Source organism: Thermobia domestica, chromosome 3 (assembly GCF_964235325.1).
Source record: "Thermobia domestica chromosome 3, izTheDome1.hap1.1, whole genome shotgun sequence".
NCBI classification, from domain to species: Eukaryota; Metazoa; Arthropoda; class Insecta; order Zygentoma; family Lepismatidae; genus Thermobia; species Thermobia domestica.
This window is the reverse complement of record NC_137456.1, coordinates 351,158,821-351,184,074: the sequence shown is the minus strand read 5'-3', so window position 1 is coordinate 351,184,074 and position 25,254 is coordinate 351,158,821. Positions and strand designations below refer to the sequence as shown.

The window sequence follows — 25,254 nt, the reverse complement described above, 5'->3', positions numbered from 1 at the left end:
CAGAGAGAGATGGAGAGCAGAGGAATTATTTTTTCTATAAGTATACCACTCACTCTAACCTCCTAATAAGTAACACCGCTACTGGACGCACAAGAATTAAACGAAATCAAAACTACAAGGAACTTATGTGCATATATATTTAGTAATATGTCTTGTTCTCTGAAAATGATCTGGTATCTTGTTTGGGAAATTTCTTAACAATTAGACGAGAAAATCAGCTAGAACAGAACATTACTTTGTAATAAACGCAGAGATGGATTTTATTATCTTGTTCACAAGGAAATCTTTTATTTGATGTAGTGAGTTTTTGTTTCATACTTAAGAACGGATCGAGTCTTCGAGTATATATAAAGGACCACAGGAAATGTAAAAAATTGATAAGGGCGCAGAAGAGTATTATATGGTTCTTAACAAATATGATGACTTGAAGGTAGACGAGGATTAAGTGTATAGTGCTTTCAAGAAATTTATCAAAGAGTGTTAAATCTATAACTCTCTTTGCACTAAGTGCTCATCTATTTCTGCAAAAAACGACGTTTCGAACCAGCAAGTGGAATGTTAAAATTACAGTGACACTCAATAGGGGATAATTAATAACCTGAAATTAAACCACACAATATTCGGTGTAAAATTGTGTTTATAAAAAAAGCTAAAAATCACAGATGTAAAGGAAAGAACCCGGTGACACAGAAATGAAACTAATATTGAAGATGATCCCCACGCGGATGGAAATATTTAATTAAAGGACCAAAACTGACGTATCAAGTAAGTTACGTTTTATGTTAAACTCTCTTTTACCTAGTATGGCTCAGTTATATAATTTTTCCCTTCTATGTGAAATGCCAACCTGAACCTATACCTATAATTTTTAGGAAGATACATGGACACAGTGAATACCATTAAATATTTTATTAATATTTTTCAGTGGCGAGAATAACAGGCAGTTAATAAGGGGATTTTCATTCTGTTAAGAACTTGAGTACCAACTGATGTCTGTTATCTCAAGTATTCGATTACACACACAATGCTCTTTTAAAGTGAAAGACATATGGAGAGAATCACATAATGCATTTAAGCCAATAAGAAACACGATGCCATGTTTTAGTGTACAACCCAGTATACGATTCTGCTGATATTAAGTGTTCATGTGCCCATTAAGTACATACTTCCTCTTAGGAAAACAATATAAGACATCCTTAATTATATTTTACGTAAGAATAAAACAAGGAAATACAGCGATAGGATAAGAATATTCCTTCCAATTACTGCCAAGTATTTAATTTGTTTTTATTGTTTGAATTATAAAATTTTAAAAATACCTAACCAATATTTACTTAAAATTTCACATACCTATTTCACATGAATGCTGTTCATTCTAGCATTGGAACTCTTTTTGTCTTAATTAAAACTAAAATCTAACCAAACCCAATCACTTTTAATAAATAATAGTGTTACTGTTTCAGCAATGTATCATTATCTTCATCACACACATGATCCCCTGTCTTTCCAACAGTTCATCCTCCTTTTCACACTGGGGGGCGCGGTGGCTCAGTGGTAGAGCGTTCACCTCCAGTGCTTGGGGTCCCTGGTTCGATCCCAGCTCGCGCCGTGTGAACTTTGTGGTGGACAAACACCATGCTCGTGAGTTTTCTCGGGGTTCTCCCGTTTCCTCCCACTTTATTCATTCCACCATTTCATTCATTTCTCATTATCACCGTCTCTTTTAGCCTAACCGGCATAACCGTCGGACGTAAAACTTAAAGATTTCATTTCATTTTTTCCTTTTCACACTCTGAGGTACTCTTATATGTATGTACTTCCTTCTAGCTTTGGTACTTATTTCCCTTAATTAACACTAAAATCTGCCAAAGGCAAATCACTTTTAATAACTAATAGTGTTACACTATTATTTAGTAAAAGTGATTTACATATTTCACAATTTATCTTAAGTTACATAACTAACAGATACAATAGAGACTTGATAATTCGGGGTGGATGGGACCGAATTTATCTCCAATTATACGGAAAATCTTTTTTCTTTTTTATAGTTTTATAGATTTTAAATAAGTACAGTATACTATAAACAAGCTACAATGGACTTATGTATATGTAAACCAACCAATTATTTCAATATATATATACTCAGCATAATATTAACCAGAAGGTGGTTTGATTTACATTGCACCGATTTTGAAGGGCACTCACCTTACAAGAAACCTCGCCGCCACCACCTGGTAGTATTTTATTATACCCCTAGCAATGTGGACTATCACCAGACATCGAAGTTCCCTTTGGATGCATGGGCAAGGGTGTTAATGAATGAGTGAGTAAACTAGCACACTGGTTACCACGCCTACACGTTAAATTGCAGGCCTAGTTTCGATTTTCGGCTCAGAAGCACTTTGTTACACTTCGAATTTTCTTCATAATATAGTTTATCACTTTTAGTCGTCCTCTTCCCCATGCTGTTTTACCTTTTACCATACCTTCTATCACATTCCTAATAAAAATTTCTTCTCAAACAATCATATAATCAGTTTTTGCTCCTTTTAACTTCAGTATCGTTCTTCTCTATCAACTTCTGCTTAAACTTTTTATTATTATTAATATTTTCGTCCTAACAATTTACTTTTCTCCATTCTCTTCTATACTCAGATATCGTTTGCTTCCAGGCTCTTTTCATCAGTTTTCAGCTGGTCTATGTTCCTGTTCCGTCAAATACAGTACGCATCACGAAACTTTGTGTCCTAGCTCTATTACGAAATACGTTTTACTTCCTCCTAAAGTTTTCTCTTGCCATTCATATACTTACTATTACTTATTCTTCACACATCAGATCTTTACTAGTAATATTACTTAGGTATGGAAAACTAGTCATCTATTATCTTTTCTCCCTTCCAACTTCTACAGTTGATACAGATCTCTTCTTTTCAATCACTACTGGCTTATTTAAAAGGTTTTGAGATGACCACCTACACTAGGAGCTACAGTGTGTTCCGGTCAGACTAGAAGGAGTAAGAGACACTTTAAACTTTTCTCCGGTTCATTTTGAAATTATAGCACCGTCTCCCGCCCTTTATTATGTTTACTGGTCCCTTGACGGATCTTGCACCAGCATTTAAGAAAAGCCAGGAACCCAGATGCAAAACTTGTCCTATATTCGATACCAGTTTGGCCTTGAGAGATAATATATATTTTCCATCATTCCAGTAGCTGCGATTCTTCCAATCCCATTTACAAGATGTCTTATATTAGTGAAACTCTTATTTCGATTTGCATCAACTATCATGATACTCCTGCAACATCCAGATTTCCCTCTCTCTGTCCCAGAACATACATTCCGCGTAATTATTCTTAAAATTCTTCCTTCAGATTCTTAAATGTGCCTCAGAAAGACACTTATATTACCATTCTATCCGCAAATCGTCCTATAACCCCCTACCTTACTGCAGAAGGTTATTCGATTTATATCAGGCCGATTCTGAAGACCACTCATCTTAGAGAAACCTCACACCACCAATGACGTTATATTAGACCACTAGGACTGTGGAATATCGCCCAACATTAAAGTTTAAACTGGAAGAATCTTGGGTGAAGCACAAGCAATGCAATTCGGACTCACTCCTCCCAGAAAGCTTTCCAGAGACCAATAAGAATGCACATTCGTCGATATTGGAAACGTCTTTTCAACAGAATAAAGCCGCAGAAGTACACTGGACTGGCATCAGGACTCTTCACAGGAAGTTCTGAATGGCGATACCATGAATTTAAAATTTCTGCTCAATTTCCTGATAAGAAATCCAGAGATGTTCTAGAGGTATGATTTCATATCTTGTCCCTACGGATTTTCATCTCGTTGGCGTTCACGGGTGACCACTGCGAGATGTCGATTGGAAAGATACGTATTATAATGGACTCCTGGATGTATCTTGCATTTAAGTTTCACGTTTCTATCAACCTTGCGTATCAGCAACTTTCCTGCATAACTGAATTCCATACCAACAATAATCCACGCGGGAAACTTTACTGGCATCAGCGAGCAAAGTTACAGCGGTCCTTAGCATCGTTGTCACGGTATGTCAGCGTCCGAATATGGCTACTAAAAATAAGATCGATGTATGCTTCACCCATCATGACGATTGACTGTGATTTTGACCTGTCAGGTGCTTTTCATATAGTGAAAAATGGCCATGACATTGCCTTCCCGGTAACGGTTTAATTTCGGTGCCATTTCACGACACTCTCCCACCTACAACTTCAGATACAGTAAACAAGTCGTTCTAGCATCATTCCCTATATGGCACTTCCTAATTTGGTCCGATATACATTGAACAATCTTCTGTACAGTTAATAGGTTTTCTTTACAGCTTTCTGGTTTAAATTTATTTTTTGCAATTATTGTTTCTATATGCACTTTTCATTCTACTTAATTCCATTTTTTCACTTTTCCTTGTTAATTTCTTGATTAGTTTATATACATTTAATTTTTTAATTTTCTCTTTTCATTTATTATTTTCTCGTTTTCCTGCACTTCACCGATCCACTGGTCCTACTAGTTTCATGTTCTTCCAATACACTTCATCTGCCTTCAGAGTATTAATACTGTCACGTGAACATCCATCGCTACATGGCTTCACAGCTACTTCTCTATATTAGCTCGTGTTCTTCTCTTCGTCTTCCTCTCCCTAGCTAATGAAGTATTTAGCGAAAGTGCATATAGTGTACCATTTACAGTGTGAAAAATTACGTTTTCATTATTTTTCTGAATTCATTTTATATTTCATTTCAGAATTCCTTTGTTTCAACTATATTATACAGTGTGTTTAAAAAATAATGGACCCATTTCATAAGGCTATATCTTTCACATGAATGCAGAAGGAACTTTGCGACAAATTTTAAAATATACATTGAAACTCAAATTTTCACTTGACACTAGTTGCATGTTGCCGATTCATGTGGTTGTCGGTAGAAGTCTCCTTAGTGCAGCTCGCTCATAATGTACTCAGTATGATTTATTTTGTGAGGGTTTGTGAAAGCCTCCGTCTATGTGCTTCCCTTTCCAACAATTGTCGGAGAATTGCAACAGCAGTGGCTGCAGTAACCTGACACGCTCGCACAAGTATGGGATAAGTTTGAATATTATCTGCAGCAGCCTAGAGAGAGTACTAGCGACAAAGCCACTTGCAAGTGATGCCAAGGGGAAATTTGAGTTTCGATGTATATTAAAATATTCCACAAGGCACCTGTATCTTCATTCATGTAAAAGATGTAGTCTTATAAAATCGGGTCATTCTTTTTGAACCCCCCTATATATATATTCAAGATTGCATCGGGATTGATTGTTTGGAACTTCACCACTTCAACATACTGTAAGTTTCCGTGACGATGTAAAGAGCTTTTTGGGGTAAACGGAAAATTCAAAGGCATCAACCTATCTTGCAAAGAAGAAATCTTTATCTTCAAACACACTGATGGTAACTCATAACCCATGACAAGAAATAACTATTCTATATGGCTAGATGCTAAATGGTCGGTCAGTCATTTACCTATACCTTTTCGATAGATTACAAGTAAATCTAATCTTATTGTTTGCATGGTTAATTACTTATCTTTATTATTTTACTTGTCCTATATTTTTTAACGATTTTCCTATATTACGTACAGTATAATCCTTGTACGTAATGTAAGAAAAAGGGTAAAATAAAAACAAAAATACACATATATATTCTATTTTAAAATTTACCACTAATATCAAGCTTCTGTAAGCATTAACCCTGCAAACATGATGATGTGTTGCTTAATTTCAGTTCTCCTACACACTGTTGATTTTAGAATTTTTCCACGGAAGTACAGTAGACTCAGGATATCCGGCTAAATGTGGCGGAAGGGCAGGCCGGGTAACAAAAGATCCAGATAGGCCGGAGTTCTATGAACTCATTTCTTTATGAACATTAAGTATACCCCAAAAACAGTTTACGAATATTGTACGTACTGAAAACTTATAATCAGGAACAGCGGCAAGTATACTGTATTAAGGTCTGTTACACACTGGCGAAACAATGAACAATAAGCAGAACGCTGCCCTCTTCTTGTCACGACTTGTATTTTGCACACGACACGTAGGAGGATCATAGCAGACGCCCGCTTCCAATGCCTTGGCAATGTTGCCAATGCAACGTCTTGCCTTTCTCATTCAATTGCGATAAAAGAAAATTAGGCGAGATACTCGGGAGTCTACAACACTTTCGGTCTTCAGTTCCAAATCTTACATTGTTGCTCTTGGCTTTCACTTCACTTTGTAAATTCCTAAAAGTTCTTAACAGTGTTATGAAAATACCTTCTACATAACCATCTTTCAAACAGTTTTGGAAACATAGTTCATCCTGTAAATGAATCTACAGCTTCTTTTCTACTGAAAAATCTTAGATTAAAACTAACAGTAAAATACTTGGCAGTAATTTATAACAGTAAACATGCACCATATAAAGAAGTATTTCATGCTACGACAAGCTTTCGACGTAAGAAGCCATCAAACATCCAGTTTCCAGCCACGACGCGTGCGTACATGCAAGAGATCATTACACAGCGGAGAAAATAATATGTATTAAATATATATCTGTTTATTTTACCTTTAAATAACAAGTATCGCCTTCTGATTTTAAAACTATTTTTACGGTAAAAGACGCTTAAAGATATGAAGATACAAAAGCTTGTAAGAAAGTACGAATCAAATTACTAAACTTAATTAACATCATGACAATACAATAGAATAGAATAATTAACGAATTATGCAAGAAATAATACTAATAACAATAATACAAAAGTAGTTTAAGTTTCAAACCCTTTAAGTACTTTAGTAATAAATGTAACTAATTTCTTTAAATATCTTCTTTACACACTTGAAATTAAATTTCGTTCAAATGATTAAATATGTTTTTGTTGTAGCCAATGTCTTGTAAATATGTTTGTGTTCTGTTTACGACTAACAGTATTTCACAACTAGACAACACACCAATAACTAATTTTAATCTGCACACACACACACATTATACATGGATACAGAAATAGGGAATAATAGGTTGAATAACACGTAATGGGACAAAAAGAGAAGACAGTTACACAACAAGTGTTGTAGGTTTTGTTTCTTTATTTCTTGAATAAAGCATTTTTGTATGCTGATTTCGTATTTAATATAACCATATTTGAACTACTAAATGTTTCGGTTCACAATGTGAATTTTCTCAGAACAAAGTGCTGCATTATGACATTTCAAAATTTAAAGATTATTATTATTATTATTATTATTATTATTATTATTATTATTATTATTATTATTATTATTATTATTATTATTATTACATTAACAACACAGAATCATTTTAAATATTATTTATCATATAATTAGTTGATATGTACTATTAGGTATAGATAGTGGCGTATTTAGGATTTTGTTTCGGGGGAGCTATGTATAACACATGAATGTGCACTTATATTTTTCCTTTTGAGTGCCGACAAATTTTAATGAAGTTGTGCATATGACATATTTATTTATTTATTTATTTATTTATTTATTTATTTATTTCGGGGTGGGGGTGGTGATAGCCCCCTAAATATGATACTGTGTATAGATACCATCTTATTTTATGTATCTTTTGTGTGTATGTTTATATATATGTGTGTGTGGGTGGGTGTGGGTGGGTGTGTGAAGGGAATTAATGAAGGGAAATGTAGGAGATTTACTTTTAAAAAAAAGATCTCTGTAGCAGCATCTACTGACGTTCCAAATTTATTTTTTAAAAAAATTCCCATTGTCAATGCTCATATATTCAATTACCTGTACCATACTTTCAACTACTTATTTACAAGTACAACCACATGAAATACCTCTGAAATACCTCTATACTTCAATACTGGAGCATGAAATACCTCTATACTTCAATAATAAAATTGGGAATTTCTAATTTGTAAGAAAAACTATTATAAACATTTATGTATAATAATAAGTTAATCTGTAATCTATAAAACCATTTTACACTGAAAACAACTGATTATGGAACCTGAGAAGGAAATCGGGAAGTTGGCTGGGACGTATATTAAAAGCAGAGCCGATCTTGAATCCTGCGAACTACGCGTTCGCAGGAAGCGTCAAGTGAAAGGGGCGCGAAACTTAAAAAGGATTTTTTTTTTTTTTTTTTTTTTTTGCTACTGTTGTTGCTTTAAATATAAATATCTATTAGAGCAAATGTTACGATGAAAAATTTTCCAAATAGCTTCAAATAAATATTGTACAGACTGAGATACAGATAAAATACATCAAAAGGACAATTAAGTCGAGTCTTTGCGTGGTTGGCTGTAAAATACCTCTTTCCAATTGAAATGGTCTTGTACATCAATTGACGTAAATACCACATTCACAAGTTTGAGAAAAATTTCCCGCGTCGCAGGGAGATTTAGGAAAGATTTTTTAAAGAGGGGGAACGGGAGATTTTACGAATTCCCAACAGCTCTTCCGCGACCTTGCTAGAGGATATCAATGCGAAATATGTCTTTGAAATGCAAATGAATCAACAAAGAAAAGAAAATCAACTGCACGTATTACTTATTGATTGGGCGGTATTATCACAGTAGAAAAAAATGTCTTCAAAGCTGCTCCACCCTGTCATAAGCAGTGTACCCATAGTGCTTCGGTTGAATGAACACAGCTAAGGGTTGAGAAAGGTCAGCGTAAATGAAATGCACATTATCGAAGTTCAAGAGACTAGGATGTTGTTGTTCATTGGTTCAGGGAAAGGGCGAATACTAAGAAAAGACGGGCAATACAAATGGAAATTTTGATCATTTCTGAAGGACAATTTAACTCAAGTTCCTAATATCACTGACTCACAATCGCTGCCCATTGCTTAATGATCACTTTGTTAAGGTGGATCACCACCCGGAAGTCAGTATAAGCATTAGTTAATTGCCTTAACCAACGTGTAAACAAATGGCACATATTATAAGTATTACACTATAAAATAGAGTTATACGTCAGCTACAACATGAGATACTATTTTCTGAACTTATGTATTCTGTTAGCTAAACAAGTAACATATAAGAGGAAAACTTGATCAGTTTTAAGATGAGTACGCAAGATGGCGCTTGCTGTTAGATTTTGCTACTCCTGTGCTCAGTTTATGAAATTTTTACTTACAAGCATAAATTATTTTACAAGTAGTTGTCTCATTACGGAATATGGATATTATATGGCCGTTTATTAGTCCATTTTTCAGTTAGTAAAATGGTACAAAATGTCAACTCCGATTTACAGAGTTCAATGAATCTCATCAAAAGTGCCCAAGGGTTTCTTGAAGATATGAGGTCTGTTGATGGAATGAGTAGTGTAATTACAGACGTAACAGAGTTTGCAGACAAAATGGAGGACAGTGCTGAGTTGAAAAGGAAACTCAAATCTGTCTAAAGAACATTAAAAACTCTTACGAAAGTGAGAATGAACCTATTGAGGCAGGAGAAACATCTTCCAAAGTTAACTTGTCATTGATGAAAATGATTTCTTGAACAAAATCCAAATATTTGCATCTATATTGACTTCCTGTACCTCTCCTGCCAAAGCTTTGTCTTATATCATAAAAAAAAAAGGCTTTGTGGATTCATTTTCAAACATTTTTGTAAGCTTAAGAATATTTCTCACTCTCCCAATGTCAGTGGCCAGTGGTGAACGGAGTTTTTCTGAGCTAAAATTAATAAAGAATTATTTGAGATCAACTATATCTCAAGAACGATTAACTGGACTAGCTTTGATGGCCACTGAAAATGATGTACTCAATTAAATGGATATGGATGCAATAATAAGAGATTTTGCCAAATTGAAAGCCAAAAAAGTGTCTTTATAATATGAACTTTTCAGTAACAAAGAAAACAAGAAATTAAGCTAATTATGATAATCGTAACAGTAGAAAATACTATGTAAATGTGCTTCTAATGAAGCCTCTTTGTCAAAATCAAACCTGTGATAATGTTAGACTTGAAGCTCATGAGTTTCACTCTGCTTCGACTTTTATGTTTCAATTGTACTTATCAAAGTACATCTTAGGTATATATATATCTATCTTAATTGTGTCTTGAGCATATTTAATAACAAAGTGATATTAATTATAAAAATTGGAACTTTATTCAATATTCATCCACAGTCAATTAGTTACAATTAGTTATAATTTCGCTATTTTTCGTTACTGTAATATTCACAGGGAGACTACGGATTCTGAAGAAAGTTGTAATTGTAACAATTATTTAAGAATTTTTGTCCATTACAACTGTCTACTTTTTTACTATCATTTAGGCGGAGGTGCTAAAATATTGTTTGCTTACACTTAAGAAACGTCTAGAACCGGCCCTCATTAAAAGTTCTACCAGATTCTTCCTGCAGTAATTTAAAAAAAAGAAAGAAACTGGTTAAATGTGTGAGGATACGATCCCAAGATCTTTCGACTGCGAAGCAGGAATACTAACCGCTACGCTAGCTAGGTATTTTGTGATATGTACCTCTTTCCAACTGGGCAGTTGTTTGTTTTCTTTCTTTTTTCCATCTCCAACCGTAGCAACAGAAGTTTTTATGACGTGTGAGTGACAAAGTGAAAATTGAAAATATTGTCATCAAGTAACAACACAACTTTATAAAACAAAAATCAGAGAGACATTACTGTCCCTTCATAAAGCATACAAAGAGAAGGGAAAGAAGAAATCTAAGAAATTTAGGTTTACTGAATAATATAAGCGTTCCCTGTGAATTACATTATCATTGTCAACGTGGTGATACGGCTAGGAGCAGCTTTCAAAAAGAGGTTTCAATACAGTATTGTGTTGAAAGCAGATTTAATGAGAAAATAAGAGAGGAACAATTAATATGTTTTTTGGTTATAACGACTTGTCCTAAGGGACAATTGATATAAAAGGTAATGAGACCTTTTAATTGCAAAAAACATTAAGTCTTTAATGTGAACTTAAAAGACTGATAAAATTGGGGAATATAATGGGATTTAGGCAGACAGAGAGGGAGGAAGGAGAAAATCACGAAGGCAGCCGAGTCGTCAAGAGTGATTTTGAGTTAGCCATGTGGAAAGGAAGAAATCACGGACTTTGGGTAAAAGGTATCCACATTTACCTGTAAGTTCAACTACCTCCTCTAGTAAAAAACCCAGCTAAAAAAAATAATTTAAGTCATTGTAGTTGGTTTCCTAGCGACAATCATATTAGTAACTTGTAACTTTAATATTGTGTGAATAATTGCATTATGTACATGGTGTAAATAAAATTATAACTAAGCATCTTAAAATAAATTAGGGTTCTTTTACTTCACTTCTATATATATATTAAAAAAAAAAAAAGTTAAAACGTGCCTCTCATGCTCTAAGACGACAGCGTGGGATATGGGTTCTGAAGTCATCTGCCAAACCTAACTCGAGATATTTTAATTTAAACATTTTTTTTTTAATCAGTATATTGCTTCTTCGTAGGTTTTCCATTCCATCCATATACTCTGCAGAACGTCAGGTGTTAAATAAACGAAGGCTACATTAATGCATTCTCGGACAGATCACTGATAGACTTTACCTTTGTCTAGACAATATTCTTGATCAGGGCTTCAAGGTTTGCCTATTCAAAATTCACTTATAGCTATGAAAATGTCAATCAAAATAACGACACCGAGTTCTCTTACTAACCGAAATTTGATTTTTAAAGCTTACTTTAATTAGTATATATTTTGGTAGTCCTGGTTCTGATCAAAGACCTTTTTATGAATGAGACTTTTAGAATTGTTTTATTAATTTTCCCAGTTATACCAATTCGTGATGAATATTTTACAGAGATATTTTCCACTAGTTTAATGTGTTCTTTCTTCGAAGTGAGAAACAACTTACAATCACATATCCTCCGTAATTTTGGAAGTAATTAGTAAGAGGGAACTGCAATGGAATTCATAATAGGTGACAATTGATTTTGAAAAAAAAAAAAAAGTAACTGTCAACTGCGTTTCAAAAATTTTTCTAAATGCAAAAATCCAAGGATATCACTTTCACTATTCTCAGAGCATTAGCAGAAACGTTCAAGGAATAGAACTTCTTTGCACATAAAGAAGACTAGAATGTCAGGAAGTGAGTCAAGAAAGCTGCTGCACTACTTCTTTTTCCAGAAGACAGAGTATCCAATATTTTCATTCATATTATGGAAAACATGTCAGACGTACCACAGCCTCAGACCTCCATGACTACGTGATTAAGATATGGCTGGACAAGAATGAGGTACACATTATCTTACGTAAGTAGTATATTCCATATTAACTATAACTATTATTTCTCATGTGTAAGAGACCAACCTGCTTCACCTGGGATTAGAATCTTGTGCATAGGATTATACGTGAACAAATCCATGTTTCTAAATCATCTGAACCAAACTTTACTGAATGTTTGTCAATTGTGTCTTTTTTAAAAAAAAATGGTAAATGTAATCACCTCATTTAATGGTTTCCGATAATAGTTCCTTTGTATAAGTACAAGTCATATATAAAATACATTACTTGAGTTCAGTGTATATGTGTTTACTATTTGCATACAAAATTGGTATTTAATAAGAAAGAAATTAAACTGTCAAAAAACTGAAAACCAAATTACAAATGAAAATTATTTATGTTTTAATTTAACTTCTCTGCATGATAGTTATTTTGGTACTTCTACGAGGAACATACGTTTTAGATTTTATATATATTAAAGATGGGGACATATTAGGGATGGCCAATTCCGGAATTTTTACTTTCCGCAATCCGGAAAGTGAAATTTCCGATTCCGGAAAATTTTGGTCGTTCTAGAAAATATAGTAATAGTTATAACTATATATCATGTCGGTATCACATAAAAAGGGTTAATCTAATCATCAGGAATGATGGTGACATCAATCTTAAAAATTCCATGCAAGAAGGTCTTATGGTGACCCTTGCAATATATCCAGTATTGTCGTACCTAACATTATACCATTTATGTTAAAATTTAAAAAAGGAAGAAATCATTGCAGTATGTTTCTTCTAATTGTATATTTTAATTGTCCTTGCATCTTTTTTTATATACTTATTACTTTAATATAACTAACTAACTAACTAACTCTATGGCCTATGGAACCTGGAGGTTCAATGCCGCGTTCACAAAAGCTCTCCACTGACTTCTATCCTTAGCTAACTGCATCCAGTTTCTACTTTGTATTCCAATCTCTGCGAGATACATCTTAATATTGTCGTCCCATCTGCGCCTAGGTCTTCCTAATGGTCGTTTTCCGATTGGTTTTCCTGTCAAGACTTTGAAAGCGTTTCTACTTTCTACGTTTCTACTTTCTACTATATATACAGAGTGGCTCAAAAATGTATGTTGTTGACGCATAAAGTTACATTTAAAAAAAAAAAAATGTGTTCCTAACTAATTGTTTTATTTATTTAAATCTTACTACTTACTTAAAATTTATATATTACATAATATTTATTTAAAGTTTCACCTTATTTATTAATTTAGTGCACACATTATGACGAAAATTTAGTGTGAAGCTGAAATTATTATGAAGAACAGGGTGTTATAAGTATATTATAAAGTGTTAAGAGAAAATTGAATAGTGTATGAATGTGCGAAGAAAACGTTCCTGTGACGTATATTTTTATTTTCCTATAAAGAAGATATTGTAATGTAACAATTATACATCTTTGCAAGAAGCAAGCAATCACGACAAACACCTTTCTAAATCAATAGAATAGAAAATATCATTGCTTGGAGAGAAGCGAGCCAATAAAAAAGAAATGAACGAAATTCAATCATTTTGGTCTCTAGCATTGAGTCCTTGCTTAAATTACAAAATACAAGCATATTTTACTTTTATTCTAAAGATAAACATTAACATATTCCAAGTACATCAATATGATAAATGAAAATCCAACTTTAATTTTACGCAATAAGAGAAAATTTTTCTATTTTTATGTGCGTGTTTTGACGATTTCGATCCTTTTCATATGTACTATGTGCTTTAAAATAATAATATTAAAAATAAATAAAGGTATTCCCACTGTCATTAAACAGAACAATTCAGTACTTTGACTTGAAAGAACAAAAGAAGATGCACATTTGCTTGATTTTCTATTGTTTATGGACAAGGGTATAGTGCATTTACTCAACAGAAGTGCAGTTCCGCAAATTTCTTTCAAGTTTCCATGCTGATTTTTACAACAGCTTCCGTTCCTCCCTCCATCCCTGTTTTGACTGCATTTGCGGGGTTGCAACGTCTTAACACCTACTGTGTCTGTTCCTTCTTTCTAGTACTGTGGCTAATATGGAACAGATGTCAAGCAATGAAAGAACAAGTACGCTAGTCCTGGGAACAGGGAATGGAGCACAAACTTAAAGGACATCCTTTGGAACTGTAGCCATTGTTGAAAAAAGACTGTCAATTGTTTGAGATGAGGGTTCTGGTCTGCCACTTAGTTATCGGAGGTGCTTTCCGCAATATCCCTCGAACGATGACTTATTTATTGCACGAGTCACTGCACACAGAAGGCAGCATTCCTTATATACGAATTACACTTCGATTTAAGAAACGAACTATACATGGCATTTTAACCACAGATAAATGGCTAATATTTTTGAACAACAAAGCACCCTTACGATCAACTGCAAAGCACATGGAATGGGATTAAGAATGAATCTTATCTTATTTCAATATCTGTGTTTGAGTTGATTGAGCAGCCAGGATAGTCTACTATGCACTGATTGGATAATTTGGAGTTCGTGTATCTCCTGAGTACCACGGCCTTATGCGACAGGGATCTACAGCTTAACCTGGAATCTCGCATTTAGCCACGGGGAAGCCTGCGATATACTTATTAATGTTTCTATAGCTTCACAATCAATAGCGTAACCCAGTGGTGCCTCCCTTATGTCCATGTCGCACTCCCCAATTGTCTATCCGTAGGTGTTCTTCCATGAAAAAAAAATCTTTTCGATTAATTTTTACACCCCCTCAAACATATTTATATAGATTTTTACCCCCCCCCAAATACTTCAATGACGCAGTTTGCGTCATAGCCCCCTTTGTGGGCACCCCTGCCGTAACCAGAGGTAGGGTCTCGGTGGGCGCTAGCTCTTTCGTATTTAAAGAGATAATTTGTACAGTTTATGGTTGTTAAATTAACCTTTCTGCGCTCGCCAGAGATTTGAACAAAATTGTAGATTCTCACGTTGGGGACTCTGGAACATCATTGGAAAGCTCATATAACACAGATACCAAGGAGGTAACATTAGTGCAATTCCCAGCCTATTCGTAAAAGAAGAACAAACAAAAGTCCTAAAGAATATGAAAAAAAAAAAAATAGAATTTTTGGGGCCCTGGCAACCTTTGCAGTTATCCTACCTTGACAAAATGATGCTAATATGTAGGCCAAGGGCGGATCCAAGGGGGGCTAAGGGGCTATAGCCCTCCCTTGACGCTCAGGTTTACACTGGATAAAATGGACTTCAATCCTGCTTTACACTGGATAAAACGGCAAACTATGGCTTAGCCCCTCCCTTGATCATATCCTGGATCCACCACTGATGTAGGCAACCCATTTATGACAATAATATTAAAAAATAGCACCCATTGCTGCAATTCAAAGCAAAATAAAAATTCACAATGAAAATCTTATAAAATATTCTCAAAAAATATTATGCGTAGAAGAAAAGTTTATTGAATTTAACATTCGACCCCCCACCCCCATCTTAGTACCACGTTATATGCATATCATATTTACTGTGCAGATCATGTACAGCAACAAGAAGCATGCTTCTAGACCAATTCAGTGAAAATATATCTTGTGTTATATGAAACCGTCCTGAAAATAAATGAAATTTACATAAAAAATGAGACTCAAAAAAAATTGACACCTTACCCTCCTTCCCTCCCCACATAAGTAACAAGTACACATACAGGGCACTATCGTGTAGTGGACTACTTCACTGCTTCACATACAATTTTTACAAGTTTACCCCCAAGGAAGGAATGCCCCCCCAAAAAAAACTGATGTTAAAAACAAAAAACAAACTTTTCTTTCCCCCTCTGTCATTGGCGGATGATTACATTGGTACCAAAATTATGTTTTTTAGCTTAATTAGGGGCTGAGCTTTGAGATTTAAAACCTTGACGCAGCAGTTGCGTCCTCCGGCCCTTTAAAGGTTTAATTTTGGTAAATTCAAAGGAAGTGAGGTCTACAGATGTCCAAAGGCGCAAGTCCGGCTCCCATTACATGTGAGCATGAACGCTATAAGCAGCTAGCAAGCTAGAGCTTGAATCCGAGCAAGCGCGAGCCCCAATGAGCTTAGTGAACGCCAGTGCGATTCCACTGATGATAGCAAATCCGAGATAGCGTAAGCCTGATTCATAATAGCGAGCTCGGGTCCGAGTGAGAGTGAGTCTAAGCAAGCGTGAGCCTCATTGGGACCAGTGAGCGCAACAAGCATGCTTGAAGAAAGTGAGTCTAAACCCAAGTGAGTTTCAATTATAAATGGCCATCTCATAAGAGGCCCTCTTCCCCTACAAACAAACATCCTGATTGTGATAATACAATTCACGAACAACAACAACAACGACGACGACGACGACGACGACTACTACTACTACTATTACTACTATTACTACTTCTTCTACTACTACTACTACTACTACTACTACTATTAATAATAATAATAATAATAATAATAATAATAATAATACTATTACTACTACTACTACTACTACTACTATTACTACTACTAAAAAGTTACCTACCAGCAGCGAAGCTGATAACATGACCACTCGGGAAACAGCACACTCGAGGCTACATGTTGACAGACAGTACACTGTTACAATGGAAGATTGGCAGGATTTATTCGCCTTCCAAAAGGGCATGGTTGTGGGTGTCGGAGCAACAGGCACATCAATAAGCCAGACAGTGACAATTGTCGGATGTGCCCGTTGTAGTGTAGTACAGGTGTACAAGGAGTGGCTAGAAAATGGGGTTCAGTAGCTAAGATACAAAAGTGCAGGGGCGTACGGAACGTCATACCGAGGGGTGAACGTCGCGTCAAACTGCTCGTGACAGTAGGGCGTGTCGATTTTTTCAATTTTCAAAATCCTAAAATGAGGGGTGCTAAAAAGTTGAGACCTGACATTGTATTTCGAAGCATATATTTACAAATTCGATATAACGTTGTTTTGCTAGGTAAATATGAGTCCAAAGTTTTGTCATTTTTGATCTTTTTTTACAAATTTAATTTTCTTGTTCATAGATGGCGCCAGCGTTGTATTTCATTTATTGAGCAGAAATACATGCTTGTTAAGATTGGCCTTATCTATTTGCACATTGCTGAATTACAGTTTTAATATTATTTCAAATTTATATTCTGCAATCATTAAATTAGATACATTTTCAATTTTAAACGGGTGCTAAAATGTTCACATTTATTATATAATAACTCCAAGGGTATAAGATTAAGAGCTTCAAATTTGAGTGTGTACACTTTTTCAACTAGTTTTTATATTAACATCGTGGTTTCTTGATGTTTCTTTGCAATGACTTCTAAGGCAAAAACAAAACGTAATACATTTACACATAGGAGTAATTTGATTGGAACCAGCAGAGAATTGTTACCCACTGAACTTCCCCTCATTAAGCTATGTTGTCATGCAGAGCATTTGGTATGGTGTTGGTTTGAGTGCCACAGCTGCCATATCTACTGCCGTCCTTATGGATGTTGGCTTGATGACCGACAAAGACCAAAGGCTTGTGATTGATCACAATAAAGTGAAGAGAGCACAAGAAAAAAAAAATGAAATCCGTGGACCAAGAATTTGATGAGTTCTGTCAGCAAGGTATAATCGACTGCATCTTCTTTGACAGCCTTGAAGATATTACGAACGTTATGTTGGTAGCAGAAAATTCGAATCACCAGTTCCCTGGGATTATATGAGAACAACCCTGTTCTGTTTAAAGCGAGCCAGGTGGACGTTATCTTTATCATTTCACTCCTCAGAAAGATTGTGACAATAAAAAGTAAGCTGAAATTTTTGCTGATAATCTTGAAGATTTTAGGAGATTGATAAAATCTTACAAGCAATTGGAGAAGATTCTACCAACGTCAACACTGGTTGGGAAGGTCGTACTATGCATTGATTAGAAGTCAAACTCGGTCGTAAGCTAAATTGGTTAGTGTGTGCTCTTCACACCAGCGGGTTACCTTTGCGACACTTAATCACAACACTGGATGGCATAATTTTGACTAGCAATCAGTGGAAAGGTACTATTGAAGGTATGCTAGACGCAGTTACTGGACTTGAAATCGATCCTTCATAGCAAAAACTCCCAATTGGAGAGCCTCTTATTGCGCTGAGTGAAAATATCGTAAAAGATTTATCTACAGATCAAGCATACGGATATCAGATTACACAGGCCATTCTCACTGGAAAAGCTCCATGGGATCTGACGCTTCTTGAAATTGGTCCAGTCAGTCATTCAAGATAGTAGACTACAGCAAAGATTGCGTCGTTTGTGGGTTTTCAAACATGAACTTAAAGTCAAATATCTAATAAATTTTAGGCGGATAGTGAAATACATCAAAGTCAAGCATTGCTGGGAAAAAGGGCCACGCCACATCTTGTTTCAACTGGAGTGATTTAATATGCAGAAGAAAATTGTTGTGGATGCTGTAATTCAAAAGATACTTAGCTTGAGAAGTGAGGCAGTACAAGGAAATCGCTGTACGTCCGAGGAAAACAACTGCTATCGCCCCCATGCCTCGTAGGTGCTAGAGATGATCGACTGGTCTAAAGGTGTTTATGAACCTCCCTTGACATGCAAACTTTCAACAGTAGTAGTAGTAAAGAAATTTGTAGATGTTCCGAAGAAAATACCACAGTGGCCATATCACGCTCAATCTATAGAAAGGTGTGTGAAGCAAGTTACATAGGTAGCAGCAAAAAGTCTATATGCATGAGAAACGTGAGGGGTACATGATAGGTCTGGAAGCAAGTCCACAGATGTCCGAAAATGACTCAAAACAGGACATAATGGAACTTGTGCGTTAATAGTATTGCTTGCTTATTGCTGTTTCTTGAATACATTTGTATTAAGTAAAACAAGGAGAGCTTTATCACAAAATATAACACAAATGTAGCATATATATATATATATATATATATATATATATATATATATATATATATATATATATAGTAGTAAGTAAGAAGTGTATGAACTGTATGATGCAGCAGTCACAAAATAATTCATTATAATTGAAAATCAGTAGTTTGTCAATGTAGTTGAGTAAGGTATTTTTAAAATCAATGAAAAATGTGTTTCTCAAGATTTGTAACAGAAGCTAACAACTTCAAACATGGAGAATGTTACATGTTTTTACTAAAACAATTATAAAGTATAATAGTACGTAATCAAAATAATGCTTTCTGTTCTTAGTAACTGCAATGCAATAATATAAAGTCTAAATACAGTATTTCAATACGTACCGGTACGTCTATGTATGCAGAAATTTTGAGTGTTTTCTCCAAGTATTGGTTATATACTCTTTCTTACTGTACCTCTAGATTTATTAATATGTTTGATTAATAAAATGTTTCACACGGAAAAATAATTTATTTTATAGCATTGCATGGCATTTTCGAAAGTATTTCAGTATGAAATTCCGAAAACTACTCTTGTGCTATATTCAAATCTTGATTTACCTAGCTAGAATTTCTTTAATCACAAAACTAAGTACAGATTTGAATTTCTCATACCTAAAAACATACTTTTAAGACCCCTCATTATGAAAAATTGCAAAAAATATATTTCACCCTAAAAAATGACACGCCCTATCGTGACAGCCATATGAACCATCAGTGTCTAGAAATTACGTCACAAATACAATAGTGGATGCATAACACTATATCCAATGAAAGTGTGCGGAGTACACTAGCACGCATGAAGTTCCACAGTAGACGACCCAGTCCTCACGACTCATCGCCAGGAGCACGTTAATTGGACTGCGAATGACTGGAAAGAGGTTTGTTGGTCCGATGAATCACACCATTCACTACATGATGGTTTTGCTACACTTCTCGAACGGACGGACAAGTGCGTGTGTGGTGCCAACTACTCGAATGGTGCGTACTGTACAGACAGGTGGGGAGACTGTATTGTTTGGATATACTTCCGCTGGCATGGAATGGAACTGTTAGTATGCATGGACCACAGTGTAACATCCGTTATGTATCTGTAGTGTTAGGGGATCACGTACATTTTATAATGCAACACTTTTACCCACACAGAGATAGCATTTCCCTAGACGAAATATACGGTGCCACTGGGTCAGGACTGTACTTTGGTTGACTTGAGGAACATTCCACAGAGCTGAAGCATATCAACTGACCCCTTAACACACCATATCTTAATTCTATGGAACGTTTATGGGATGCTGTGGAACAAGCTCTTCGTGCCATGATTCCTGCATCGACATCTGTGGGCTCATTGTGAGATGCCATCACGAATATATGGGTCAGATCCCTGGGAAAACATATCAGCAATATGTAGAATCCATGCTACGCCATGTCCAAGCAGCCCTCCAAGCAAAAAGTGGACCAACAAAGTATTAGGTAGGTGGTCGTAATTCATTGAGCACTCAACATAGTTGCAGATTTCTTTTCCCTCTGTCAACATCATCATCATTACTTTTACACCTCCTATTATATTTTTTGTTTTGCATTAAACATTACAGAAATCTTCTCGGCAAACTATATAGCGCAAAATAAATGTTCAACCACGTAAGTCCTAAGATTTACAAAGTTTGTGAAGTGTCAAATCTACCAGCGGAATAAGCTAAATATAAATTGAGGGACAACCACACACAGCAATATATTAAATACATATTGTGGATTCTGCATAAATTATTAAGTATTTTTGTAAAAACAGTGAACTGACTATAAATACAGAGACAATTATTAAAGGTAATCAAAAACCGAAGTTAAGTCACGGAATACTTTGCATTAGTTGTTCTCTAAAAGGAAACAAAATACAATAGAAGAAGTAAAAGTAAGGATTCGGTGACACAGTAATAATAATGGTGCTGATTACGCTTCCAAAGAGGTAAGAAATATTCAATTAAAGTAATAAACATGGAGGCACAAAATATGCCACTTTTCTTATGAATATGTGTGCTATAACTCCTGTAAGTAGATACTACTAGTTTGTTGATATTTGGAATCAGAAAAAACTCACTATTACCTTCCTATATAGATTGTTAAATAGAGGCAGGTATGCCCACAGGAGAGTTTAAGGGCGCCTGTGAAAATATTTGGGTATTTGGGGGGGGGGGGATAATTTTCCATTCAAAATCGTACAATCAAACTACAGAATGATAAATTTTGGGGAGAGTGGGAGACTGGTAAATTTACAGGGTTTGCACCGAAGTCCTGGGGTAGGGGAGGAGGAACACTCTTAAGTAGAGGAACCATATGGGCCAGGTATAAAGATCTTAATTTTAGTCAGAATGGTTCCAAGTTTGACCCCAGGTCTTGTGGGTTTCGTGATAGACCTATACGATATGCCTGTTTTCTTTGAAATACTTCTGTTTTAACCAAGTTCCATTCCATAAATATCTCTCTGTAATTAATCTACAATTGCCTTCGTGTTTTCTTTTTTTAAATCTAAAATGCGTAAACGATAGACGCTAAATTAAAACTTCATTTAATTTTAACATCTGAATAGGCACGAAGTCATTGTGAAATATTAAAAAATATATGCTTGTATTTTGTGTTTGCGATTACCTATAAAAATAGCAGAAAAAAAGCGAGGTTGCAATACATACTCATCAGTGTTAAGGTATGTATACCGGAGAAGAATTTTGGCAAAGTCCACTTCTGTGATGGTGTTAAGTCCTTTGGAAAATTCATGGAACTCCAGTTCCAGTACTTCTGTCTGCAAGTTCTCCATAAACCTATAAAAACACATAAATGTATCTTATAGCATAGTAAAAATATGCAACTGATGAGCTATATATCACTTAACAACTATAATAATACACTATCTGATCAAAAGCATCCGGAAACTATATTATGGTTTCCTGAGGGAGCCACCTGCAAATTGACATAAATGCAGGATGGGATTACCCTCTGATTTGATGATAGCTCTAAACTTTGGCGGAGAAACTACCTAGGTGTGGGAAAGTCACTGAAAGAACAGCTGCCGTTTTTCCTGTTCGGAATGTGAATCTGAAGCGTAGACGGCGTTTTATTCCCACAGATTCTAATGGAATTTAAGTCAAAAATTTGGGAAGCCCAGTCCATTTTTAGAATGTTATGGGCCACAAGTACAGACCCTGCTTTATGGTAGGTAGCATCGCTGAACTTATTTTCTACCGTAAGTAGGATGAAATAGATATAAAACAAAAGTTCTTGTATCCCTTCGCTTTTAGGCTTCTGTGTTATGCTGTGCTGTATTCTGTTTGTAAATTATTCATTGTAGCTTTGGAAAATTCAAGATCACTAATAAAACTCCAACTGAGAAAAGCAGTATATATATTTGAAGTTATATATTTGTGTTACACAGCCGAAACTGTAACACAAATATATAAGCTTAAAATATATATACTGCTTTGGTCTGTTGGAGTTTTATTAGTAATCTTGCATTCTATTCTGTTCTGTGCTATGTTGTGCTGTGCTGTGTTACGAGAACAACATGTCAATTACATGAAAAAACACTCCTATATTGTGACACCATCTCGTCTACAATTCACTGCACATGCTAGGAGATGTCCTTTTCCATGGATTTGACACTCCACCACAGGCGGCGTTTAGCGTTCATACGAAAATGTTTGGTTTGGCTGAATGAAATTTAACGTTCTTTTTCAGCACCGACTTTTCGATCACAGTATCTGAATCGATATACAACGCACACTCATGATGTTAATTGGATAGTGGCATTACTTTCCTTGACGTTTGGTGATTTCCACCAACCACCTGTAATCCATGATGATCCCAGTCTATCATTAACCCTTTAGTGGGCAGTGTTGCTCTCAAGCAACATTGCATTCTATTGTGTAATCCGCACGAATTATAACGTCAGTGATTATTTAATTGGTATTATTGTTTTCATATAATATTCATATACATGATTTGCGGGTCGCTTCTTTAGATACTTCTAATCTTCGTGAACAGGGGACAGTCAAATTTAGTGTTGCAGAATCTTTATCTACTACGTTCCGCGAAAGTTATTTTTTTCTATTTTTTATTTGTTGTTTCTTGCTCTGTAGGAAAACATTTCAACGAAACTGTTGGTAATTTCTGAGAGTATTCTTATGATATTTTACCATAACGAGGCAATGCTGCTCAGTAGCTTCACATAAGACCTATTTTATGGCAATGTTGTTTTGAAATAAGCACCATGTATTTTGTAACCAAAGTACAAAAGTACTTGAAAAATTACGAAATTATGATCAGGAAGACATGGTTCAACCATGAAAGCAAACTAAATATTTTAATGGTAATGCTATCAATGTTTGCCCATTAAAGGGTTAAAGGGGACCTGCATAACAGTGGTTTTGCGATTGTGCTGTCATATTTCAAATTTACAATCATGTTACCAACTGCTGAATTGGGCAACTTAGGAAGGGTTGAAATACTTCTGACAGATTTCTTACCGATAGGCAACTAATCACTAGAATATAATGGAAGTAACTGAGTTGTTGTGACCTACTCCTTCATCTTATTCAATGACAAACATCTTCGTGCCTCCTTTCGTACAGTTACGCCTGACAGTAGCACCATATAAATATCAATTTACAACTTGCATTTTTGATATAGGGAACTGTATACCATTGTGGAAAATGGAAAAAATTATGGATATATTTCGGAAGTAGCAAGAAAAATACTAACTCGAACATTTAACCTATATTTCAGTAAAATATATTAGGAATTAAGTGAAACCCATGTCATTATTATTTTTCTTTCAGAATAACTAAGCAGCAAAATCAAAGTCAAAATTGGAGAATAGAGGATTGGGAAACCTACCAAGTACTATAACATATTTATATCGTATTTGAACATCATATTGATAGTTATGAAAAACATCGTGACAACCTTAGAACATTATATATGACGATTTCTCCGCTCTAAACCTACGAAATCTACAAAAAATCTTACTTCTACATTTCGTAGTACAGAACATTTCACTTGCTCTCTGACCCTGATTTTTCCTTGTAATTTTTGAAATTAATAGGCAGAACACAGTGAAAATCGACACGGAGATTCCTGTCAGTGGTTTATAAGAAGCATGATGACCTTATAACAAGCGCTATCATTAGGATCAACGCACATACTGAGACCACTTTTCATGTTACAGAATACAATCGTCAAATACCTTAGCTTTCAAGCCATATTCGTCGCGTCATGAGAATGACACCCCACGACATGACTTCTCCTTCTAGTATAATCTCGCCTTTTTCTTCGTGAAGAAGTCATTTGAAGCTTGAAAGCTACATGTCTTATTTATCTTAAGTGTCTTACAATCTCCTGTCTAGCTTTCATTTTTCAGCATATATAAAGGATTACTACTTTCTGTCCTCAAAACCACATTTTGTAAGAGTTTACCATAAAGTAAATTAGTAAATTCTGTCCCTAGGTCTTATTTTTTTTTATCGTTTAATGTACGGTTCCCAACAGATGTGTCGCGTAGTCCCATAGAGTATGTAGCGAAATTTTATAATTAAAAATCATGAAACGTTTAATAACTAACTAACTCTATGGCCTATGAAACCCGGAGGTTCAATACCTCCACTGACTTCTATCCTTAGCCAACTGGATTCACTTTCTACTTTGTATTCATATTTCTGTGAGATCAATCTTAATATTGTCCTCGAATTTGCGCCTAGGTTTTCCTAATGGTTGTTTTCCGATTGGTCTTCCAGTTAAAACTTCGAAAGCGTTCCTGCTATCTTCCATTCTGGATACATGACCTGCCCACCTGAGCTTCCTAGATTTGGTGATATTAACAATGTTTGGTAAACCGTATAAATTATGTAGTTGCTCGTTGTGAAGTTTCCGCCATTCCCCAGTCACATTCCTCTTGGGTCCGAATATTTGTCTCAAAATCTTGTTCTTAAATACTTTCAGTCTACGTTCTTTACTCAGAGTAAGCGGCCATGTTTCGCAACCATACAGAACAACAGGTAT

General features: G+C 35.2%; 1 protein-coding gene across 2 annotated transcripts in view; it reads right to left on the bottom strand.

Annotated features, from left to right (window-relative positions):
• The window catches only part of MICU3 (Mitochondrial calcium uptake 3), a 330,518-nt gene that overhangs the window by 12,278 nt on the left and 292,986 nt on the right, over positions 1 to 25,254 (bottom strand). For both annotated transcript variants that reach the window (XM_081752946.1, XM_081752947.1), the window contains one exon: positions 21,894 to 22,022. In XM_081752946.1, coding sequence (XP_081609072.1) covers positions 21,894 to 22,022 — 129 coding nt within the window. The remainder of the gene's footprint in view (positions 1 to 21,893; positions 22,023 to 25,254) is intronic.